Source organism: Petromyzon marinus, unplaced genomic scaffold (assembly GCF_048934315.1).
Source record: "Petromyzon marinus isolate PM22_M1 ecotype Great Lakes invasive population unplaced genomic scaffold, UKy_Petmar_22M1.pri1.0 PM_G_Scaffold_51, whole genome shotgun sequence".
NCBI lineage: Eukaryota > Metazoa > Chordata > Hyperoartia > Petromyzontiformes > Petromyzontidae > Petromyzon > Petromyzon marinus.
In genome coordinates this window covers 1,367,078-1,390,519 of record NW_027423004.1, presented here as the reverse complement: position 1 = coordinate 1,390,519, position 23,442 = coordinate 1,367,078, and the positions used below count along the sequence as shown (strand labels likewise).

The following is a 23,442-nucleotide window of genomic DNA, read 5'->3' as shown; positions in this document are numbered from 1 at the left end:
CCGAAGGTTCCATGAGGGGCGTGGCCAGAGGCGGGGTTTAGTCGCCGGGGAGCGTTTATAAGCGGGGGCCAGTGCGAGGTGCGGGGTCGGTGTGAAGAATCAAGAGGAGCTCCCCGTCGTGCTGCCCCATCATCTCCATCGGCCACGTGGCGGCTCGACCTCCAGCCGCTCAACCGCTCCCTAGCGCGCCGTCAGCCAGCGGCACGCTAGGGAGCGGTGAGCGCCACGTGGCACGGGGCAGTGAAGCCGCCTGGGTGGCGATCATTCCGTAGTGAGAGAGACAAGAGACATCTAAGCTGTACCGAAGATTTATTAATAAACGACTTAAGTTCCTATCGTGTCGGAGCCACTTATTACACCTGTATGGGTCAGTGTGGTGAGCCTAAGGGTCTCTGTGTGCGGGTCTATGGGTCTCTGATTGGTGAGTCTATGGGTCTCTGTGTGATGAGTGTATGGGTCTCTGATTGGTGAGTCTATGGGTCTCTTGTTTGGTAAGTCTATGGGTCTCTGATTGGTGAGTATATGGGTCTCTGTTTGGTGAGTGTACGGGTAGGTGTGGTGCGTCTACGGGTCTGTGTGGTGAGTCTACGGGTCTCTGTTGAACTTATTTTGTACCATGCATAGCCAACCACGCTAATCAGAGGTGAGGGGGAAGGACAACAAACTAAACACAATGAGCAATTTTGTGTTTTGTCTCACGTTTATTTTCAGCAGCTGTCAATATAATTCGTGATTGGTGGCTCACTGCACTCACAGTCACCCAGCGTTTGATTGCTCCCTGACCCTGCCCAGTGACGTGACTTCTCCCTGACCTCACCTGTGAACATCACTACTCTGCTGTAAACATGAACGATTTCAAAACACAAAAGCACTTTTAAATCATCTGCATGGAAAACTAATTTCTTTAAAACTGCTTCTTGTGTTTAATTTGTCGTCATTCATAGAGGGTTTTTTTTGGGTTAGATCGTGTAAATATATAAATGTGTCGTTAAAACCCCGTCACCACCCGACACAGCCAACTCAACACAGCACACCGGTTTGTTGGAGAGCCAAGCCACAACATTTACAATCTGAGTATGATGTTTCGCCAGTAATTACAACCAGTTTCATCAGGCAACAGCCAGATTTGTTGTCCTTCCCCCACTCCTCCGATTAGCGCCGTTGGCACCGTACAGGAGTGCGAAATAACTTCAACATACACGAGTATACATACGTATAGCCCCGTCCCACTTGCCCGCTTCCACCAGTGAATCATCCAGGACTAGCGCCGGCATGCTCTCTGAAGGCAAGAGGATCACGGAGTGTGTGAAGTTGGAGGATTTGGATTCATTGGAGGATGAGGTATAAGGGGAGAGAACGGTCACCACGGGGCTAGGGTGCGGAGGGGCTCGGAGGCTGACGACCATGGCAGGGAGATTAAAACAGACGAGATACCTAAAGACGTGAAGGATAAATGAATGTTCCTACATACAAAACAAGTCTGGGTGTATGGGATTTTTCAGTTGCTGATCTCTGGTATTATATTGCCATGAGACTTGATTTACAGTCACAGTGCCACTCCCGCTCACCAAGGGGGCTTGCAGGCGCAGTTGTTGCTGCCGCTTCCTGCCCCACCACGCAACGGACACCACGAACGTCACCAACGTAAGCAACGCCACCACGCCAATCATGGAACTGATGAAGGGGCTCTTAGTCATGGCGGCTGTCTCCTCTTCTGACGAGGAGCGGACTGGGGGGGGGGGGGGGTCACGAGAGCAGAGAAAAGTCCAGCAACAGCGAACGTTATAGTTGCCCATGCCACAACCTATGAATTTTCATCTCCATTAAAAAAAACTGGACCAGACATATTTTACTGCCCTTGGTAACCCTCCTGGCAGAGTGCAGTGCTGACCCCGTGGGATTGTTTTGTCTTTCATAATCAGCAGCCACCATCTATCTACCTGATAAATGAACCCTCCTGGAGACTTTACAAGCCATCACCATCTTTTGCACAACGATCCATCTGGCTCTATTTAAGCTGTTCGGTAAATGAAAAACATCGTGGACTTTATCCACAAATTTTCTTCCAATTGCGTAGGAAATGCACGCAACCACAGGGACAGAGACAATCAAACAATAAACATACAGGCATCGTCAGGGTCAGGATTGAATCCACAAACTCCTGTATACCAGGCAAGGTAGTTAAGATTTTGGCATCACTGCGGTTATGGCGAGAGGGAGGAGAGGGACTCACCATCATCAGCATTGGCACTTCCGATGCTGGCTGGCGTGCGTGGTGATGGTGTGCTCACGCCGTAGTAGCGGTGCCGAGTGGTTGTGGTGGTGCTATCGGTGGTTGTAGCAGCGGTTGCGGCGACTGTTACAGTGGTGGTGGCAGCGGTGGTGGTGGCAGTGGCGGTGGTGATGGAGCTCCAGAGGCCGCTGCCACCGCCGTCCAGCATGCGTGGCGTGGCGCTGGGCCACGCCAGGTCACCGTGTGGCACCGCTCCCGGCTCCGAGCTGTTGCTGGCGACTGTAGGGGGCAGTTTACCAATGGGGGGGGGGGGGGAAGAAAGCGGCGAATGATAGGCAAGCCAGCCTAAATGTTTATAACCGGCAAAGATGTTCCATTTAGGGGATCCACGTTTTCGCAAGCGAGAGAAGTTAGGGCATGAACGTGGTCGAGAAGACCCCTGCTGGATTGCTTTTTCTAACCTTCGACGAAGAGGCGTGCCTGGAGCTGGTCGTAGTGCAGCTTGTTCATCGCAAAGCACGTGTACGTATCGGAGTCGGTACGCAACAGGTTCGAGATGAGCAGCGTGCCGTTGGCAAAGGTTTGGTAACGCTTGCTCAGCAGGGGTCCGCTGTCCTCACCCTTAAACCTGGCGGTGCGCGGCGTAAGCAGAGAGGGAGGGGGGGGGGAGTCTTGACTACCAAGCAACTAAACAAAACAATGTTTATTTTACCAGGTAAGGCGTCACTGAGCTATATAGCTCTTTTTCAGAAGCAACCTGGCTATTGTTGGATGTGTACCCCTTTTTGATAATCAATACATAGTTAATATTCGATTCATAATTATACTACATTTATGTTGAGCTCATTAAGACAGGGCCTTCACTCCTTCCAGCAGAGTTGGGGTCTCGGAAGGGAGGCATCTTTTACACATTCGAAATGAAGGATGTGGGCAGGTGCTCCAAATCGAGGGCAACACATTTATTGTGGTAATCTGTGAAATGCAACAGCACATGTAGCACACACAGCAGATTTCAACCGAGTCACCATTAACCACGTGACTAGTGTACAGGTCAGGTTACTCAATAACAGTTTCCCTTCAACCCAATTCCACTGCTGATAAACCATCTTTGTATTCATTCATAACCTTTACATTTCACTATTCGAATATTACCTTAATCCTAAGCTGTATGTCCATCTAAACCATCCACTTATATTGATATCTTACACCCATTATCTGTACTGTATGTATTGTGCTTGTCACCATTGTATAACTTACTTCTGTACAGGTGTTCTATTCTTAATATCATTACAAGAAGCCATATTCTGGGTGCAATGGCATGGTTATGGAATAGACAGTATTAGGGTTAGATAATTACCAGTATTAACTACAGTAAGTCATCCTTTACAGTGCATAGTGCTAAACCCCCTCCAATTGAATGTATCACAAACTACCAATTCAAAACAACATTTTGGTCCTTTACCTGTAAAATGCAACAGCACGTGGGTCACACAGAAATTCTCAACCGAGTCGCCATTAACCACGTGACTGGTATAGAGGTCAGGTTACTCAATAACCCTGCCACCCACCTACAGGCCCGACTCAATATCGCATGCTGGTGTACACGTGCATTGATGTACTGCACAGCACATAAGGACCTTCACAAAAGCACACTTTACCCCATTATTGCACGAGGAAATAATTTAACGAGTGGTCTATTTATAATGTGCCTCTTATCATTCTCATGCCTATAAATGTATAAATAAGTGACATCGCACGTGAGACCTTCACGGGACATAGGCCCTTTGTCCGAACTAAGTTAGTTAAAATGTGGGTCCTTGCAAGAAGTAGCAAACACCTTACGTGGATATAACATCCGGCATTCTGGTCCAAAAGCTTAGGTTCTACATCCACCCAGGGTCTGGTTGCATTGACCGTAATTCATATTCACGAGAAGGGGCGTGATTTCAAGAGGGGAAATTGCCATTTGATGTTAAACTCAAAGTTCTCAAGTCAGTCTATGCGGGGGCATGACTCCCAGGGGCTACCTCATGAAGAGCACCCACTGGTAATTGTTCTGATGTATCACTGGTAGAATTATTGTTTATTGATATGTTGTTTGGTCTGCTGCGACTTTGTCTTTCCAGACTGGTAGATGGCCGTCTGGTTTTGCCGATGTTTTCCACATACTGTTAAGTTCTTGGAGAGTAAACATTTTTGTTCTAATGCCAGTGTGTTCCCATATTTTCTTAAGGCCACGGCTATATCATTGAGCTTGCATATTTTTCTGTAGTCACTTATCTATTAAATACTCAGCGTTATAGAGGACTGAGTGTCCGAGTGGTTTATTTCGGTGGCATGAGTCGTATTGCTTGAAAAAGCCTCGCCTGGTATACAGGAGGTCGTGTGTTGGATCCCGACCCTGATGGTTCCTGTTGTCTATGTGTAGTCTGCGTTTCTCTCTTTCTCCCCGTGGTGGTTACGTGGATTAGTCTCCAGGTTATGTGGTGTTTTCCCCTCTACATCAACATCATGCATTTAGAGTATTATGGGTCTCTCTGGGTCTTTATGGGCGGTCTGTATATATGAAGTTTGCATGTTCTCCCCATAGTTATGTCGATTTTTCTCCGGGTTCTCTGGTTATCCCTCCACATTCAGAATCAACGTGGAGGTTTAGAGTATTTGGCTGCTATAAGTTTCCACGTGAAGATAAGCCACTTCATCGAGCTATCATTTGTGACAGACAGATGACTTCTGAAAAGAGATAAATGGTAGCTCAGTGGGGTCTTAGCTGATAAAATAAAAAAAAGACTGTTTAGTTAATGAGAGAGTAAAGTAGCCAGGCCAGCGTCGGTCTCACCAGATGATGTTGGGGCGCGGTAACCCAAATACTGCACATTCCATGTACATGACCTGGCCCTCTGTCGCCGTGTACAGCGTGTCTGGCTCCGACAGCATCCGTGGGGGCACGGCTGTGGGAGAGGTGGGGAGGGCGGGATGGGGGGTGGCAGAGATAGGGAGCAGGGGGGAGGTGAGGGAGGGAGGGGGGTTGCTGAGTTAGAGAAATGTTGTGGAACCGCAGCAGAGATGCTAACAGGTGAAGGAGGAGGAGATCTTGGGGGGGGGGGGGGGGTGGCAGGAGTTGACGACAGAAGATTCAGGAGGGAAGTGAGAGAGAGATTGGAGAATGAGGAGAGCGAATTAGCAAATGTAAGGAGGGGAGGAAGAGCAGAGGGACACACTGAATGGGAGTGCGGAGGAAGGGTGGAGAAGCCCAGAATACAGGAAGTGGAATGTGGAGGGGGAGGGAGGGGGAGGGTTTGAAGGGGGGGAACCAACACGAGAGGAATAAATATGGGGACCGAGAAGACGGAGTTGGAAAGCGAAGATGAGCGAAGTTGAGGAGCGAGATGTTACAAAGTCGAACCGAGACTAGAGAGGTGGCAGAGAAGGAGGACATGGAGGAGGAGATGCAGGGTTTAGCAAGAGAGAGGATGGTGGTGATGGCGAGAAGAGTGAAGACGAAGCCGGGGAGGAGCGACGCTTGTGGGAGGAGCCCCCCTCATCCTCCTTACGTAGCACGGTGGTATGAAAGGATATCATCATACAGCCCCATAGACTCACACAGACACACATAGACTCATACAGAGACCCATAGACTCACACAGAAACTCATTCAGTTTATTTATTTGGTATAGCCCTGTGAGCCATTCGGCTCTTGACTCACACAGAGACCCACAAACTCATACAGATACCTATAGACTCACAGAATCACAGAGAGACCCACAGAATCACACAGACCGATAGACTCACACAGAATCCCACAGACTCACAGAGGCTCATAGACTTATACAGAAACTCAGACTCACACAGAAACCCACAGACTTACAGAGACCCACATAATCACACAGACCGATAGACCACACAGAATCCCACAGAGACCCATAGACTTACACAGAAACTCATTGACTCATGGAGACGCAGACTTACACAGAAACCGATAGACTTTCACAGAAACCGATAGACTTACACAGTGACTTACAGACTCACACAGAGACCCACAGACTCACAGAGACCTACGGAATCACACAGACCGATAGACCACACAGATTCCCACAGAGACCCATAGACTTACACAGAAACTCAGACTCTCACAGAGACCCACAGACTGACACAGACGCACAGACTCACACAGCAACCTATAAACTTACACAGAGACCATAGACTCGCACAGAGACTCAGTTGTCTTTCCCCCGCATCTCCGACTATCATAGTTGGCTACATGCGGCGGTGCGTTACCCACAACCCCCCGCTCACCCAGCACGTTGACGTATGCATTAGCCAGGATGGTGCCGTGCCGGTTTGAGGCCTCACACTGGTATACACCAGTGTCTTCCTCCTCCAGCCAGGTCAGCGTCAGGGAGTCGCCGTCCACCCGCCGTCCTAGCACCTCGGGGGCTTCTGCTCCATCGCACGGCGGTACGACACCCGGCACAGTTTGGCGTGGTCTTGGCACGATTTGCCACGATTTGGAATGGTCTTAGCATGATATGTCATTTTTTGGTAGGATGAATTTAGCACAATATGGCATTATGTGGCTCAATTCGATAAGTTCTGTGATTTGGCTGAGTGAGTGCGCGACTAGCTGGGTGAGTGTGTGCACATAGCGGATGAGTGAGCGGGTGAGTAAGCGTGTGATTGGTTGACCGAGTGTGTGAATTGTTGTGATTGGTTGACCGAGTGATCGGTTGACAATCGACTGCGAGCGTGAGCATGCGAGTGGATGAGGCGTGTGCATGTGTAAGTCGGTGGACAAGCGGTTGAGTGAGCATGTGATCGGCTGTGAGTGTGTGGACGAGAAAAATTCGAGTGGGTGAGCAAGTGCATAGGTGGGGCAAGTGGCTGAGCAGGTGATGCTGGCCGCCCCCCCCTATTCACACGCCCCCTCGTGTCTCACCATCGATGGGCACGCCGTTGATGAACCATCGGATGGTCGGTGTGGGGATTCCACTTGCACGGCACGTGAGCTCAACGGTGTCCCATAGGGTGTAGTCACGGTTCTCTGGCACTGGAGCGGTCCAGTACGGCTTGGCTGCAGTGGCCGGGAAAGCACGAGGAGGAGGAGGAGGCAGGGGGGGGGGGAGAAGGAGGGATTAGACAATGTCCCATGCTTGTAAACTAGACGACACATTTTTGTAACTATTTGTAGTTACCAGGTAAGGTCCGCTGAGCTATGTAGCTCTTTTTCACAGGCGACCTGGCTCTTGAACGAAAAAATCCACGTGACTGTCACATGGCACCAATAAGTGTCAAGGCAGAACAAGAAAGAGGGTGGGGGTCCACCTGTAATAGGGAAAGGCGTCTGATGAAAATTAACAAAGCAAGGTGCCAATCACCATTAGTGTGGCCAGCTTCCTATAAATAGGGACCACCCCACCCGCACCAGACATCGGAGGGAGAATGGAGGAAGACCCCAGCTGTGTGTCTGCTCACAAGGCTCCAGCCAGCAGCGGGAACAGGAGCAGTCCCCCCAAAACCTCCAAGCATCCCCAGCTGTCAGCAGCAGCTCAGCGTGGACCGTGGGTTATTGGTAACATAAAAACAATACAGATGTCGGTAATGCACCCAGGGCCCTAAGTAACGGTCCCTGTGATTTGTCGGTGGTCACCCGGTGGGGGGGGCAGACTGTACAGAGGAGCAGCAGAGAGGTTGCCTCTGACGTCGCCCCCCTGTCGTGGTGAGGAACCAGCAGGCGGCGGCTCTCTTTCTCCTCGGACTGCGGTGGCAGGCCGGGGTTGGCACCTCCAAGTTGCCTTTCTTGTGAACGCAGCCCGACATCGGGTGGTGAACGCCGGCTGAGGCTAAACGTGTCCTAAGGGTGCTGTGCTTGTGCGTGTGTTCGGGAACCCGTAGCCTCAGGTGTGAGCGTTGGGACAAAGGGGACGTCCTGGGGTATAATGTGAGCACATCGTGTGGTGCAGATAGATGCTGTGGTGTGAAAGCAGGCAGGGGAAGCGTTTCTAAAACTTAAAGACGGAGCGACCCTCTGAAATCGCCTCGGTCTTGACTCGACCCACGCTATAGATGACCGTGACTTGGCTGACCAAAAAGTATAACAGTGGCAGCAATAAAGGTGAGCCTTGAAGTAGGCTAGAACCGAATGCGCCACAGCGAGCACGGGTAAAGAGACACCGTAAACTCCAAATACGCAGCCGGTGTCAGGATCGGGATCAAACCCACGACCTCCTGTGTACCAGTCGAGGTAGTTAACATCTCCTAGCCACTGTGATGATGATGATGATAGACGCAAACTCTGAATATACATCAGCAGGCATCGTCAGGGTTGGGATCTAACCCACGACCTCCTGAATACCAGGCAAGGTAGTTAACATCTCATAGCCATCGTGGCACCCAAATAACAAAGACCCCCTTGCATAGACTTTAACAAACTGTTGAGGCAAGTGCTGTTTGTGAGCAACTCTGAAGGCCGACATGGCACACAAGGGGGTGGGTGGCCAGCACCGTACCCGGCCGCCTTTGTCTCCCCAGTGGCGATATTTACATGCCGCACCAGGTACTCATTTGAGGCCGAGTTGACCTAGGCGAGGCCCAGGACCAGTTTAGATAATCGTCGCTGGCGGTAGTGGCCGACAGTGAGGAGGCGAATCGGAAACTCGAGCTGCTGGGTTCATAGCGGAGTTGCGCTAACACCAAAACCACCACTCCGCCATGCGCACACACGCAGGCACACACGTGCACACACATTCCACGGTGACCGTGACGGTGTGCAGCGCCACGCCCTCGCTGTTGACGGCGCGGCATCGGTAGTCGCCGCCATCGGACTCCGACGCGTTGCGGATGGCCAGCGCTGTGCCGGAGACGGCGGCGAGGGCGGCGGCGAGGGCGGCGGCTTGCTCCGACGACACCGCCCCACCCCACTTGCTCCAGCTCACCTCCGGCGTGGGGCTGCGTGCACACACACGGGGAGTGCACACGCAACGCGCGCACGTGTGTGGAACTAGGGTAGTGTACAGTAGTGTAAAGTGTAGTATGTAGTGTATAGTGTAGTCTGGAAAAAAAAAAACCCCTGCCTCTTCAGCGGTGCCGGACGGTAACACTGCGGTGGATGTGAGCAACGCCATGGAGGGAAGGCCAATTGCAAATCGGCTATTCCCTCACGGCGCTTATAGCCCAAACAGCGGCCAAATGCAGGCTCTGGACAAGCGCGAGGAGCTGGTAACCCCTCCACCTTCAATTCAACTACCACTGAACCATGTGCAACATATAGAATGAAGATTGTGCCGGAGGCCCCAGGGGGACAGGCGTCTATGACGTCTCCTGGCTAAACAACAAATTGCAGAGCCACGAGGCTGCATCCTTACCCTTGGGGTTCCTCCAGAAACAGCAAAGAGACACGTGGAATGTTCAAACGCTCAATGCGGAGGAGAGAGCGCCACTCCTCTGTTGGGATCTGGACCGGTACCACCTGGACCTCTCTGGTATTTAGGCAACTGTGGGCTCACAGTAGGGGCCACAGGCGGTGCATCAGCCAGTCATCTCAGTCAGTCGACGCATGGCACCTGGGTCTGCCCCGAGACCTCCTGCTAGCGGGCGTTCGACACTTCACGTGGCCTCGACGTGCACACGGCCTGGCACAAGCGCCGTGGTGATGTCACCGCCACTTAGTGGCGAATGGCGGTTGTTGTTGTTGCACTTGTGTGGGTGTGCGTGTACGTGTGTACATGTGTGTGTGTATGTGTGCATGCGTGTATACGTACAGCCCTTGTGTGATGCACGTCAGCAGCAGCGTTTCCCCAGAGAGGACCATCTTGGTGCTCGTCTCGCCCACAGGCTCCAGGAACACTGGCCGGCTCTTTGACGGACGCTCTGCGTGCATCCACGCATGCGTGGGGAGCGGTGGCACGGTGGTTAGCGCTACACTGTGCTACAAACCTGGCCATGACCTGAGTTTGATTCCCGCTGTAGGGCAACACCGGTGATGATTATCTGAACCGGTCATGGGCCTTCCCTAGGTCGACTCAGCCTCAAATGAGTACCTGGTATGATGTGTAAACATCGCCACCGGGGAGACAAAGGCGGTCGGGCCTGGTGATGGCCACCCACCCTCTTGTCTGCCATGCCGACCTTCATAGGTGCTCGCTAACAGCACTTGCCCCCGACAGTCTGTTGCAGGCACTAACCTGCCACTTTAACACAAAGACAGAGATCCCCCATATAGCCTTCACAGACTGTAGGGGCAAATGCTGTTAGCGAGCACCTATGAAGGCCGGCATGGCACACGAGGGGGTGGGTGGCCAACACCACGCCCGGCCGCCTTTGTCTCCCCAGTGGCGATCTTTTTACGCACCGGACCAGGTACTCATTTCAGATAATCGTCACTGGTGTTGCCCGGGTTCATGGCGCAGCGTAGCGATAACCGCTATGCCACCGCACCCCACATACACAAACTTACACACATGCATGTACGCACACACACGTACACACACACACACACACGTACACACACGCACTTCCCCGCGTTCGCCACCGCCGCCACCACGCCGTCGCCACTCACCGGGTTTGACGACCAGCCGGAGCGGCTGCTTGTACTGGATGGTCCCCGTGTGCGGGTAGCGAGCGTAGCACACGTAGTCACCCCGGTCGCTCGGAAGCACGTTGGCGAAGTAGAGGTCCCCGTCCAAGCCCTGCGACACTCGCGCATCCAGCGGCACTTTCTCCATGGCTGCAGCGCCATCCCGGGGGTAAGGGCGGTGGGCAGTCGGGGGGGTGGGCGGGGGGGGGGGGGAATTAAGGAGATCTGAATCTTTATTAGGGGTCCACCGCACAAACCGTGGAAGCAGCGGATGCGGATACTTGATGATGCGCAGATGGAAGATGAACAACTCTCCAGTAGTGGTGTGCAACTGCGGTCATCCACGACAGACACCGTAACAACGTAGGACGACGCGAACGCCCGATCCGCAAATACGAAGGAGACGTCACGGACGTCTCCTTTTTTGGCATCGACACCAGCAGCCACACGAAATAAGCAGACTCGTGGATACCCATAGATATCCAGACTCACAGAGATGCACAGAGACTCAGGAGACCCAGAGACACCCCTAGAGACCCGTATAAACACATAGACCATGGAGACATCACAGAGATGATTCACCACTCCGCTACTCCCTGTCGACGGGGTCGTCTGGCATGACCACCCGAATGTGACATTGTAGCTGTTGCTCTGCATCCACATCAGCAGCCGTACGGAAGCAGAAGAACACGGATGTCCAGTATGGGCATGGGGTCAGCGAGTTACAACAACCAACAATGCAAACAACACGATGGGAGAGAGAGTCGCACGCAAACTGCAAGTATGCAGCACGCGTCATCAGGGTCGGGATCGAACCCACGCCCTCCTGCGTATCAGGCGAGGTAGTCAACATCTCATAGCCACAGTGCCACTCACAGCCGTCCAACCAGAAGACGGTGGGAGGAGGAAAGCCGTGGGGAGGGTGGCAGCGCAGCACGGCCGGGGAGCCCTCGGTGGCCATGATGGGTTGAAGCAGCTCACGGGGCCACAGGGGAGCACCTGCAGGATACAGGCAAAGACTCCCCGTGTAGCCTCAAACAGACCATTGGGGCAAGTGCTGTCGGCGAGCAGCATCACCTGTGAAGGCCGACGTGGCACACGACAGGGTTGGTGGTCAGCGCTGCACCCGGGCCGCCTTTGTCTCCCCAATGGTAATGTTTTTACATTTCGCATTAGATACTCGTTTGAGACTGAGTCGACCTAGGGGAGGGCCCAGGACGGGTTCAGTAACAGTCGTTGGTTGTTGTCTAATTAAACCTGACTAAGTGCAGCCAGAGGGACAGCGCACTTTGTGTGTGGGGAGCAGTAGTGTAGCAGTTAGCGCACTGTGTGTGTGGGGAGCGGTGGTGCAGCGGTTAGCACACTGTGTGTGTGTGTGTGTGGGGAGTGGTGGTGCAACGGTTAGCACTCTGTGTGTGTGAGTGGTAGTTCACGGTCCAAGCGTGGCATCATCCCCCCCCCCTCACTCACGCGCCAGCCGCACGGTGATGTTTGCGGTGAGCGCCGTGCCGGCCCGGTTCTCCGCCGAGCAGCGGTAGACCCCCTCATAGGCCTCCACGGTGATGCTGTCATCGCCGTAATCCGCGGACGCCGCCACCACCGCCGCCATGTCTACAGTGAAGGTGCCCGAACTTTTCCCATGCCGCCTCACGTGGGGGTCGCTGTCCGGGTCAAAGCTCCGGCCATCTTTGCTCCACCAGAACCTGCAGCACAAACGGGAAGGGAGGGAGGGGGAGGGGAGAGAAGGGAGGGAGAGAGTTAATAAGAGATGGAGGGAGGAAGGGGGGGAGGGAGGTGGGGAGGGAGGGCTAAGTCGGGAGGGAGGGACGGAGGGAGGGGATGGAGGTTGGGACGGAGGGATGGAGGGAGGTGGGGAGCGTACTTGGGTGTTGGGTTGCCGTGTGCCTCACACTCCACCACAATGTTGTCCCGTGGGTCCACGATGTAATCCACCCGCGATTGCCGGGTGATGGACGGAGGCTGAGTAACTGCAAGAGATCAACGGGTTAACAAACCGTGGCAGCAGCAGCAGCAGAAGAAGAAGCGGATACCTGACAATGCAGCAAATGTAAAATAATAAGAACTCTCCGTCAGTGGTGCAACTGCGGTCATCCAGAACAGACACCCAGACACCGTAATAACCTACAACGACCCACTGCCCGATCCACAAATACGAAGTAGGAGACATCACAGTGTCACCGGCTCGCCATATCCCTCTCCTGCCGTGGCCATAACGAGGGGACAAGCCGTTGAATACAGACAACCACAACAGACGAGATCGGAGGCGACGAGTGGATACTCCGCGTTGTGTTCTGCCCTCCTCCTGAGGATCGAGTGACTCCACCACCGAGGGACACCAGAGGGTCGTTGCACGGCAACTCGTTATTTCCAAGTGTTCTGAGGAGCATTTGTGCTTCTGCAATGGTGACCAGGTGCACACCGATCGACCCAACGTCCCACAGCACCTCACTGCTCAATCCCCATACAGCGTCCATCTGAATCTGAATAGGTGCCCTGTACCCTGAATTGATTACTCCACTGGTGGGCATTGCCTACTGTGCAGTCACGTGAGTCTATGGGTCCAATCTAAGGTCATCATTAACTCCGTTAGATAATTATACGTGTGGTTCGTTACAATCAAGCCCATAGCGGTTACATTAGCGATGATGATACACAACTCTGTGACTGCTCCTGACGTGGTTATCTGGGCTTGGCCACCTGCATGTGAAATTGTAGTTGTTGCTCTGGAATTGACATCAGCCATAGGGAAGAAGGAGATGGCTCATAGATATCCATACAGATCCAGACTCAGAGACTCACAGACACTCGGAGACCCATAGAAAGTTGTAGAGACTCAAAGACCCATAGAGACTCACGTAGACTCATAGGCACCCACAGAGACTCAAAGAGATCCACGGAGACTCAGACCCAGAGACTCTTGTAGACCCAGGTTCAGAGAGCCCTATAGAGATCCATAGACTCAGAGAGACCCCATTGTGACCCAGTGTCCCATTGTGTCCCAATGTCCCATTGTGTCCAGTTGTGTCCCATTGAGCCCTGTTGTGTCCCATTGTGTCCCAGTGTCCCATTGTGTCCCAATGTCCCATTGTGTCCCAATGTCCCATTGTGTCCCATTGGGTCCCATTGTGTCCAGTTGTGTCCCATTGTGTCCAGTTGTGTCCCATTGTGCCCCGCTATGTCCCATTGTGTTCCATTGTGTCCCGCTGTGTCCCATTGTGTCCCGTTGTGTCACATTGTGTCCAGTTGTGTCCCATTTGAGCCCTGTTGTGTCCCATTGTGTCCTGCTGTGTCCCATTGTGTCCCGTTGTGTCCCATTGTGTCCAGTTGTGTCCCATTGAGCCCTGTTGTGTCCCATTGTGTCCCAGTGTCCCATTGTGTCCAGTTGTGTCCCATTGAGCCCTGTTGTGTCCCATTGTGTCCCAGTGTGTCCCAGTGTCCCATTGTGTCCCATTGTGTCCAGTTGTGTCCCATTTGTGACAGGAAAAGGCGGCTTCTGAAAAAGAGCGACAGAGCAGCTGAGTGGGGCTTCCTTGGTAAGATAAAGACATCGTTTAGTTGATAGACTTTGGTGGGCGATTGGTGGGTGTAGTGTTGTAGAGGGGGTATCAGCTGGGAGAGGGGGGGTGTTTGCTACTCACCGCCAAGGGGCAGGACGAGGGGGTGGTCACAAAGAGCGCCAAGCAGAGATGCCAGCAACGCCACGAAGCAGACGGTGGTGGTGGAGAAAGCCTCCATCGGGGTGGGGGCCGGGCGGATGGTCGGACCGGGGGGGTGGGGTGGGGGCTTCCTTCACTTGGCTAGGAGAGGAGGAAAGGGGGGAGGAAGAGGGGAGGAGGAAGGGGCGGAGGAGATGGAGAGGCAGGAGGGGGAAGGATGGGAGGGAGATTTGAAGGCCTTACAATGGAATAAGTAATATTGAAAAAAAACTTTTAAAACGCTTTATTCAAATGTACCGTACTAGTAATGGAAGAACTCCACGACTCCAGGAAGTGGCCCCGAAGCTTGCCACAATGTAAAGGGGACCGTGGGCAATTACAGCCAGCGTCAGTTGAGCGTGGACAATTAGACCCAAGCCGAAACATGACGTATAAAAATGAATGTTTAAAAATATATTTTTAATGATTGAATATCGTATTGTCATCAGTATGACACAAGTATACCAAGTTTGCAGTCGATACCACATTTGGAAGTGGGTTAAAATTGAGTTACAAGATTTGAGGACACAACAACAACAGAGTGAGTTCAATAAAAGCGTGTTGAGTACACTCTCACGCGGCGTTCGGGTTTTCTCCCTGTTGTTTGTGTACTAAAAGCTGTCTGGGAAGCCAATTTCAGCTTTCTGCCTCGTCGGCAAGTATCCTGGAGGTGTTTTAGAAATACAGATGAAGGTTTTCACCCCGACGAGCTATGAAGCTCTCTTACACAAACGTCGAGGAAGGGCACGGGGTCAGAACATGAGGACAATCACTACAAAGACACGATACGTTCAACGTGAAGAAAAGGAAGACAATACACTTTTAAAAATGTATAAATTATCTGTACATCGATTAAATGTACATGGTAGTCCCCGACTTACGACGGAGATGCGTTACGACGAACCCCATCGTAGGTCAAAAAATATCGTAAGTCGAAGATGGCCTTAGCCTACCCAGGAGTCTTAAAGAATGCTGATAATTTAGCAAAACACAGCAATTTACAGTAGCGTACTGTATAAACTATACACTGTATGTATTGATTAATTACAATACTGTATTGCTCGGTAAAATGTAAAGTAAACACCAGGGTAAATTCTTAGCCTACCTATATGAACTGCAATTTCATTCTTGCTCTCACTCACCCACACAGGCGGAGGAGGAGGTGAGGATGAGAGGGCTTGGCTGAGGAGGTGTCAGTGGCAGCAACACAGCCACAGCAATGGTGGAGCAGCAGCAGCAGCAGTCCAGTAAAAAGCCAGCCAGCACGCAACTTGACTACAGCCAGCGTCTTTGTTCAGGGCTCAGGAGGCGAAGTTGTTGACTCAGCCCTGTTGACTCAACACGCCCCTTAGCAAGGGGTGGCTTAAGCTCTGGCAAATAGGCGATGGTTTCCGCCGAGTTGTGTGGATTAAAGTTTCACATTCCTGGGATGCATTGCCCAGTACTCACGTCTAGAGTCAACATCGGCGTATACACACAAAGACAAAGATCCCCCGTGTAGCCTTAACAGACTGTAGGGTCAAGTGCTGTTAGCGAGCACCTATGAAGGCCGGAACGGTACACGAGGGGGTGGGTGGCCAGCACCACGCCCGACCGCCTTTGTCTCCCGAGTGGCAATGTTTACACACCACACAAGGTACTCATTTGAGGCTGAGTCGACCTAGGGGAGGCCCGGGACCGGTTCAGATAATCGTCACTGGTGTTGGCCGTGAGCGGGAATCGAACCCACGTCGCCAGGTTCATAGTGCAGCGTAGCGCTAACTGCTACACTACCGCTCCCCACACACACATATACATACACACACACAAATACAGTGAGGGAAGAAAGTATTTGATCCCTGCTGATTTTGTACGTTTGCCCACTCACAAAGAAATGATCAGTCTATAATTTTAATGGTAGGTTTATTTGAACAGTGAGCGACAGAATAACAACAAGAAAATCTGGAAAAACGCATGTCAAAAATGTTATAAATTGATTTGCATTTTAATGAGGAAAATAAGTATTTGACCCCCTCTCAATCAGAAAGATTTCTGGCTCCCAGATGTCTTTTATACAGGTAACGAGCTGAGATTAGGAGCACACTCTTAAAGGGAGTGCTCCTAATCTCAGCTTGTTACATGTATAAAAGACACCTGTCCACAGAAGCAATCAATCAATCAGATTCCAAACTCTCCACCATGGCTAAGACCAAAAAGCTCTCCAAGGATGTCAGGGACAAGATTGTAGACCTACACAAGGCTGGAATGGGCTACAAGACCATTGCCAAGCAGCTTGGTGAGAAGGTGACAACAGTTGGTGCGATTATTCGCAAATGGAAGAAAGACAAAAGAACTGTCAATCTCCCTCGGCCTGGGGCTCCATGCAAGATCTCACCTCGTGGAGTTGCAATGATCATGAGAACGGTGAGGAATCAGCCCAGAACTACTTGTCAATGATCTCAAGGCAGCTGGGACCATAGTCACCAAAAAAACAATTGGTAACACACTACAACGTGAAGGACTGAAATCCAAAATCGATCCTGAGATGTGTACAAACCTGGTGGCCAACTACAAGAAACGTCTGACCTCTGTGATTGCCAACAAGGGTTTTGCCACCAAGTACTAAATCATGTTTTGCAGAGGGATCAAATACTTAATTCCCTCATTAAAATGCACATCAATTTATAACATTTTTGAAATGCGTTTTTCTGGATTTTGTTGTTGTTATTCTGTCTCTCACTGTTCAAATAAACCTACCATTAAAATTATAGACTGATCATTTCTTTGTCAGTGGGCAAACCTACAAAATCAGCAGGGCATCAAATAGTTTTTTCCCTCACTGTATACACACACACATATACACACACATATATACACACACACATATATACAGGGCTGGTTGGGTGGGTGAGTGGGGTGTTTGTTTTTGGCATCATCCGAGATAGTGCTTTGGCGCGCGGCAGTCACACACACAAAAGACAAAGATCCCCCGTATAGCCTTAACAGACTGTAGGAGCAAGTGCTGTTAGCGAGCAGCACCTATGAAGACCGGCACGGCACACGAGGGGGTGGGTGGCCAGCACCACGCCCGACCGCCTTTGTCTTTCTCTCCGGGCGGCGCACGATTCTGCTCGCAGCTCCTCACTCACTCTCAGAACTCACCAATTGTATTCGCGCCGCGGCCCTCAGCTTCTCGCAACTCTTATCGCTCATCGAAATCCTTGACTCTGGAAAGCAACTCAAAATATCAGGGTAAATGTAGAATAAAACTTTCAGCGACGCTGTCGGTCAGCACCCAGCAACACTTCACCCCTCTCCTCTGCAAGACGAAGTTGCATGATCTTTTGTCCTTGCTTATATGTGAAATAAAGTGAATAAAAAAATAACGACGTCGTGATATGTATACAAAAATCACGACTTCGTGATATTTTTAATATTTTTTAATTCACAGTCTGTTCAAGGCTACACGGGGGATCTTTGTCTTTGTGTTGGGTGCTAACAACACTTGCCCCAACAGTCTGTTCAGGCTACATGGGGGATCATTGTCTTTGTGTTAGGTGCTCACTAACAGCACTTGCCCTAACAGTCTGCTCAGGTTATACGGGGGATCTTTGTCTTTGTGTTAGGTGCTCGCTAACAGCACTTGCCCTAACAGTCTGCTCAGGTTATACGGGGGATCTTTGTCTTTGTGTTGGGTGCTAACAGCACTTGCCCCAACAGTCTGTTAAGGCTATACTGGGGATCTTTGTATTTGTGTTAGGTGCTCGCTAACAGCACTTGCCCCAACAGTCTGTGTGTGTACACTGTGTGTGTACACTGTGTGTGTCCACTCTGTGTGTACACTGTATGTGTGTACACTGTGTGTGTGTACACTGTGTGTGTACACTGCGTGTGTACACTGCGTGTGTACACTGTGTGTGTCCACTCTGTGTGTACACTGTGTGTGTGTACACTGTGTGTGTGTGCACTGTGTGTGTGTCCACTCTGTGTGTACACTGTGTGTGTGTACACTGTGTGTGTACACTGTGTGTGTGTACACTGTGTGTGTCCACTCTGTGTGTACACTGTGTATACACTGTGTGTGTACACTGTGTGTGTGTACACTGTGTGTGTGTACACTGTGTGTGTGGACACTGTGTGTGTAGTGGGGGGCACAGGTGGTGCATTGGCCAGTCATCTCAGTCAGTCGACCCATGGCATCTTTTCATAAATTTATTATTTTCAATGTATTATTTTTATTTGTTACTAATTTTATTAAAATGTTAATTTAGAATTTTTATCTTTCATTTTGTTTATTTTTTGTTTTCTATCTACGTGACTTTACCGAAAGAACCAGGAATATGGCAGCGCATTCTCTATTTGTTGCAGAGGTTTAAGGTTCAAACCCGACAGGCACACCTGGCTACCCCAGTAACATTCACCACAATATGCGCAGTCTGCTTAACAGCGGATGTAAAACAGTATTGTGTCACTCAAAACGCACGGGTCATTGCGTGTTGGTGTCACGGTCAAAATTGTGGTTAATTCCAGACATTATCCAGAATCTCCACAAGGAAGATGACGCGTCAATGATCGCCCCCTTACCGACAGACTCATGCCACGTGCAGGCCGGTGTAGGGCCACCTTGTGCCACACAGGGGCAGCTGCCACTTAGGGGCACCCTTCGATTGTTTGAGATGAGATTCGATACGAAACACCGAGTAGGCAAGCGACTTATGAGTGCAAATATGTTGCTTATAACGTAGTGAATCCATAATAGAAGTTTTTTGGGTTTCATCGCGTAAATATATAAATGTTGTGTCGTTAAAACCCGCCACCACCCGACACAGTCAACTAGTAAGGGTTGTCACGTAAACAGAACGTGCCAATTCGTCACTAGCACAGCACAAGTGTATAGTGTAGTGTATATAGTAGTGTATAGTTTAGTGTATATAGTAGTGTATAGTGTAGTGTATATAGTAGTGTATAGTGTAGTGTATATAGTAGTGTATAGTGTAGTGTATATAGTAGTGTATAGTGTAGTGTATATAGTAGTGTATAGTGTAGTGTATATAGTAGTGTATAGTGTAGTGTATATAGTAGTGTACTAGCACAGCATTAGCGTGTAGTGTATAGTGTAGTGTATATTGTAGTGTATAGTGCAGTGTATATAGTAGTGTATAGTGTAGTGTATATAGTAGTGTATAGTGTAGTGTATATAGTAGTGTATAGTGTAGTGTATATAGTAGTGTACTAGCACAGCACTAGCGTGTAGTGTGTAGTGTAGTGTATATTGTAGTGTATAGTAGTGTGTAGTGTAGTGTATAGTGTATGGTACTAGCACAGCACTAGTGTGTAGTGTATAGTGTAGTGTATAGTGTAGTGTACTAGCACAACACTAGTGTGTAGTGTATAGTGTAGTGTATAGTGTAGTGTACTAACACAGCACTAGTGTGTAGTGTATAGTGTAGTGTATAGTGTAGTGTAGTGTATAGTGTAGTGTACTAGCACAGCACTAGTGCGTAGTGTAGTGTATAGTGTAGTGTATAGTGTAGTGTATAGTAGTGCATAGTGTAGAGTAGTTTAGTGTATAGTGTATTGTACTAGCACAGCACTAATGTGCAGTGTAGTGTATAGTGTAGTTTACTAGCACAGCACTAGTGTGTAGTGTAGTGTATAGTGTAGTGTACTAGCACAACACTATTGTGTAGTGTAGTGTATTGTGTAGGGTATAGTGTAGTGTACTAGCACAGCACTAGGGTGTAGTGTAGTGTATAGTGTAGTTTACTAGCACAGCACTAGTGTGTAGTGTAGTGTATAGTGTAGTGTACTAGCACAACACTATTGTGTAGTGTAGTGTATTGTGTAGGGTATAGTGTAGTGTACTAGCACAGCACTAGGGTGTAGTGTATAGTGTAGTGTATAGTGTAGTGTAGAGTAGTGTAGTGTATAGTGTAGTGTACTAGCACTGCACTAGTGTGTAGTGTAGTGTATAGTGTAGTGTATAGTGTAGTGCATAGTGTAGTGTACTAGCACTGCACTAGTGTGTAGTGTAGTGTATAGTGCAATGTATAGTGTAGTGTATAGTGTAGTGTACTAACACAGCACTAGTGTGTAGTGTATAGTGTAGTGTACTAGCACAGCACGAGTCTGTAGTGTAGAGTAGTGTAGTGTATTGTGTAGTGTATAGTGTAGAGTATAGTGTACTAGCACAGCATGTGTGTAGTGTAGAGTAGTGTATAGTATAGTGTACTAGCACAGCACGAGTGTGTAGTGTAGTGTATAGTGTAGTGTATAATAGTGTATAGTGTAGTGTACTAACACAGCACTAGTGTGTAGTGTATAGTGTAGTGTACTAGCACAGCACGAGTCTGTAGTGTAGAGTAGTGTAGTGTATAGTGTAGTGTATAGTGTAGAGTATAGTGTACTAGCACAGCATGTGTGTAGTGTAGAGTAGTGTATAGTATAGTGTACTAGCACAGCACTAGTGTGTAGTGTATAGTGTAGTGTACTAGCACAGCGCTAGTGTAGTGTATAGTGCAGTGTATAATAGTGTATAGTGTAGTGTAGAGTAGTGTAGTGTATAGTGCAGTGTACTAGCACAGCACTAGTGTGTAGTGTATAGTGTAGTGTACTAGCACAGTGCTAGTGTAGTGTATAGTGTAGTGTAGAGTAGTTTAGTGTATAGTGTAGTGTACTAGCACAGCACTAGTGTAGTGTATAGTGTAGTGTAGAGTAAAGTCACGTAGAATGAGAATAAAATAATAAATTGATAAAATAAAATAACACAACAATATTCTCACGACGTTTCGGCCACAACACAAGCGGCCTTCATCAGGTGAAGGGGCGAGACTGTCTGGTAGGGCAGCGCTGGAGCGCTGTGACTTTACCGAAAGAACCAAAGAAGATGAATCATTGCAGTCACGAAAGCTTTAAATCGAAATTTAGTGTAGAGTAGTTTAGTGTATAGTGTAGTGTACTAGCACAGCACTAGTGTGTAGTGTAGTGTATTGTACTAGCACAGCACTAGTGTGTAGTGTGTAGTGTATTGTATAGTGTAGTGTACTAGCACAGCACTAGTGTGTAGTGTAGTGTGTAATATAGTGTAGAGTAGTTTAGTGTATAGTGTAGTGTACTAGCACAGCACTAGTGTGTAGTGTATAGTGTAGTGTACTAGCACAGCACTAGTGTGTATTGTAGTGTATAGTGTAGTAGTGTGTAGTGTAGTGTATTTCATACAGCTGCGGGGACATGCCCCTTGCACTGCACACAATTTTTATATCCATGTAATGAGTGGCTCCGACACGGTAAAGACTTGAAGTTTGTTTATTAATAAATATTCGCACAGACTTGTTCCTCTCTCTCTCTCTGCGGATGTCCACCCGCGCTCACCCCGCTCACCAACACGCCGCCGGCTGATGGTGGCGTGTTGGTGAGTGGGGTGAGTGGGGTAAGCGCCATGTGGCCATAAACCCGCTCACCAACACGCCGCCGGCTGACGGCGCGCTGGGGAGCGGCTGAGCGGCTGGAGGTCTCGACGCCACGTGGCCGGTGGAGATGGCGGGGCAGCAGCAGCGATGGGGAGCTCCTCTCGATCTTCAACACAGACCCTTAACGTTGCTGTGCCCCCGGCTTATATTCGCTCTGCGGAGGCTAAGCCCCGCCTCTGGCCACGCCCCTCTTGGAACCTTCGGGAACGTTTCAGAGGCTTCCCTGGTGGATCCTTTCACCCAGATGTAATACTCACTATAGATAAACACAGCCTGTATAAGGTAATTTAGTTCGATCCTCCACACATTTTGAACCGCTTTTAATGAACGCACGCCCAGTGTCAATTGTGGCATTCAGCAAAGGTAACTTTAAACCTAATGTCAAAATAATTAACGTCAACAACCAAACGATAACCATCGAACGAGGAAGGACACCAGTTCAATCCCTGGTTGGGGGCCGACTCAGCCCATCATGTCTACAACAACTCCACGTCCGAGGCCCGAACGCAAAAAGGCGGAAACCTCCTCAGGGTTCCACGTGGAGACCTGGGGACACTTGGAGGCATTTTGACACCACCCACCACCCCCGCACGGTGCGATGCTGAGACGCTTGTAGCAGGCCGCACACACCCCCCTCCATCCTCTCCTTCCACCCCTCCCCTCCCTCCCACCCCTCTCTCCCCTCCCCTCCCTCACCCACTGCTCGTCCCTCCTGACCCCCCCCTCCCGAACTGATGATACGGGTTCCATCTCAGCGTCATCGCCTGTCGCAGTCGCTCCATCCACTCACGCCCCCTCCGACCCCTCTCCCCACCCCCCCCTGCACCCCCTCCCTCCGCCCTCCCTCCTCCTCCCCCTCTCTCCACCCCTCCCCCCGCTCCACCCACCCCCCCTCCCCCAACTCTGCTCCCCCCACCTCTCCCCCCGCGCCCTGCCGTGCCCCCCCCGGCGTGTCTCCACACCTCCTCCGTCGGGTTGAAGTGGACGTTCCGCCCCCGGCTGGCGAGCTCCTGTAGCTCCCGTCGCCTCTCGACAGAACTCCGATGCCGCGAGAACTGCTCCCTCAAGAACACCTCACGCTCCATCGCAACCCTCGCCTGCTCCACCGCCTCCCTCTGCCTCACCCGTGAGTCCCTCCTCGACTCCCTGTCGCCTCCGGCCCCGCCGCTGACCCCCTGCCCCCGGCCCTCCCTGTCCGGCGGCCGCCGCTGCCCCCTGTCGGCGTCAATCAGCTGCCTGAGCCTGTCCGAGATGTCGGAGATCCTCCCGCGGTTGACTTCTCCTCCTCGACCTCGGCCCCTCTCCATGGCCGGCGGTTGTCACCGGTCGGATTCTTGCTCGGCCCCTCCTGTGCCGTCACAGCAACCATCACAGCCGTCACCGCCTCCAACACCGTCACCTCTGTGTGTGTCTCTGTAGGTCTCTGTGAGTGTGCTGGTTTCTGTGGCTCTCTGTGGGTCTCTAGCGGTGACG

The 23,442-nt window shown here is 50.7% G+C and overlaps 1 protein-coding gene across 1 annotated transcript; it reads right to left on the bottom strand.

Annotated features, from left to right (window-relative positions):
• Positions 1-294: 294 nt before the first annotated feature.
• Positions 295-15,789, bottom strand: LOC142917468 (neuronal cell adhesion molecule-like). Its single transcript, XM_076062153.1, has 14 exons — positions 15,664-15,789; positions 14,465-14,623; positions 12,688-12,793; positions 12,276-12,508; positions 11,682-11,804; positions 10,788-10,955; positions 9,991-10,099; positions 8,976-9,178; positions 7,170-7,304; positions 6,530-6,673; positions 5,073-5,184; positions 2,695-2,861; positions 2,234-2,512; positions 295-1,729 (listed from the first exon to the last, which is right to left on the bottom strand). The coding sequence occupies exons 2-14, from the start codon at positions 14,559-14,561 to the stop codon at positions 1,464-1,466; spliced, it is 2,142 nt and encodes a 713-aa protein (XP_075918268.1). The 5' UTR covers positions 14,562-14,623; positions 15,664-15,789; the 3' UTR covers positions 295-1,463.
• Positions 15,790-23,442: the final 7,653 nt, after the last annotated feature.

Bases quoted from the DNA above. Each gene is read 5' to 3' on its own strand.
- LOC142917468 (XM_076062153.1), bottom strand. From the start codon at position 14,561: ATGGAGGCTTTCTCCACCACCACCGTCTGCTTCGTGGCGTTGCTGGCA. The intron at 11,805-12,275 runs GTGAGTGAGGGG...TGTATCCTGCAG, and splicing joins CATCACCGTGCGGCTGGCGC to GTGCTCCCCTGTGGCCCCGT. The intron at 2,862-5,072 runs GTGAGACCGACG...GCGCACCGCCAG, and splicing joins CCGCGCCCCAACATCATCTG to GTTTAAGGGTGAGGACAGCG.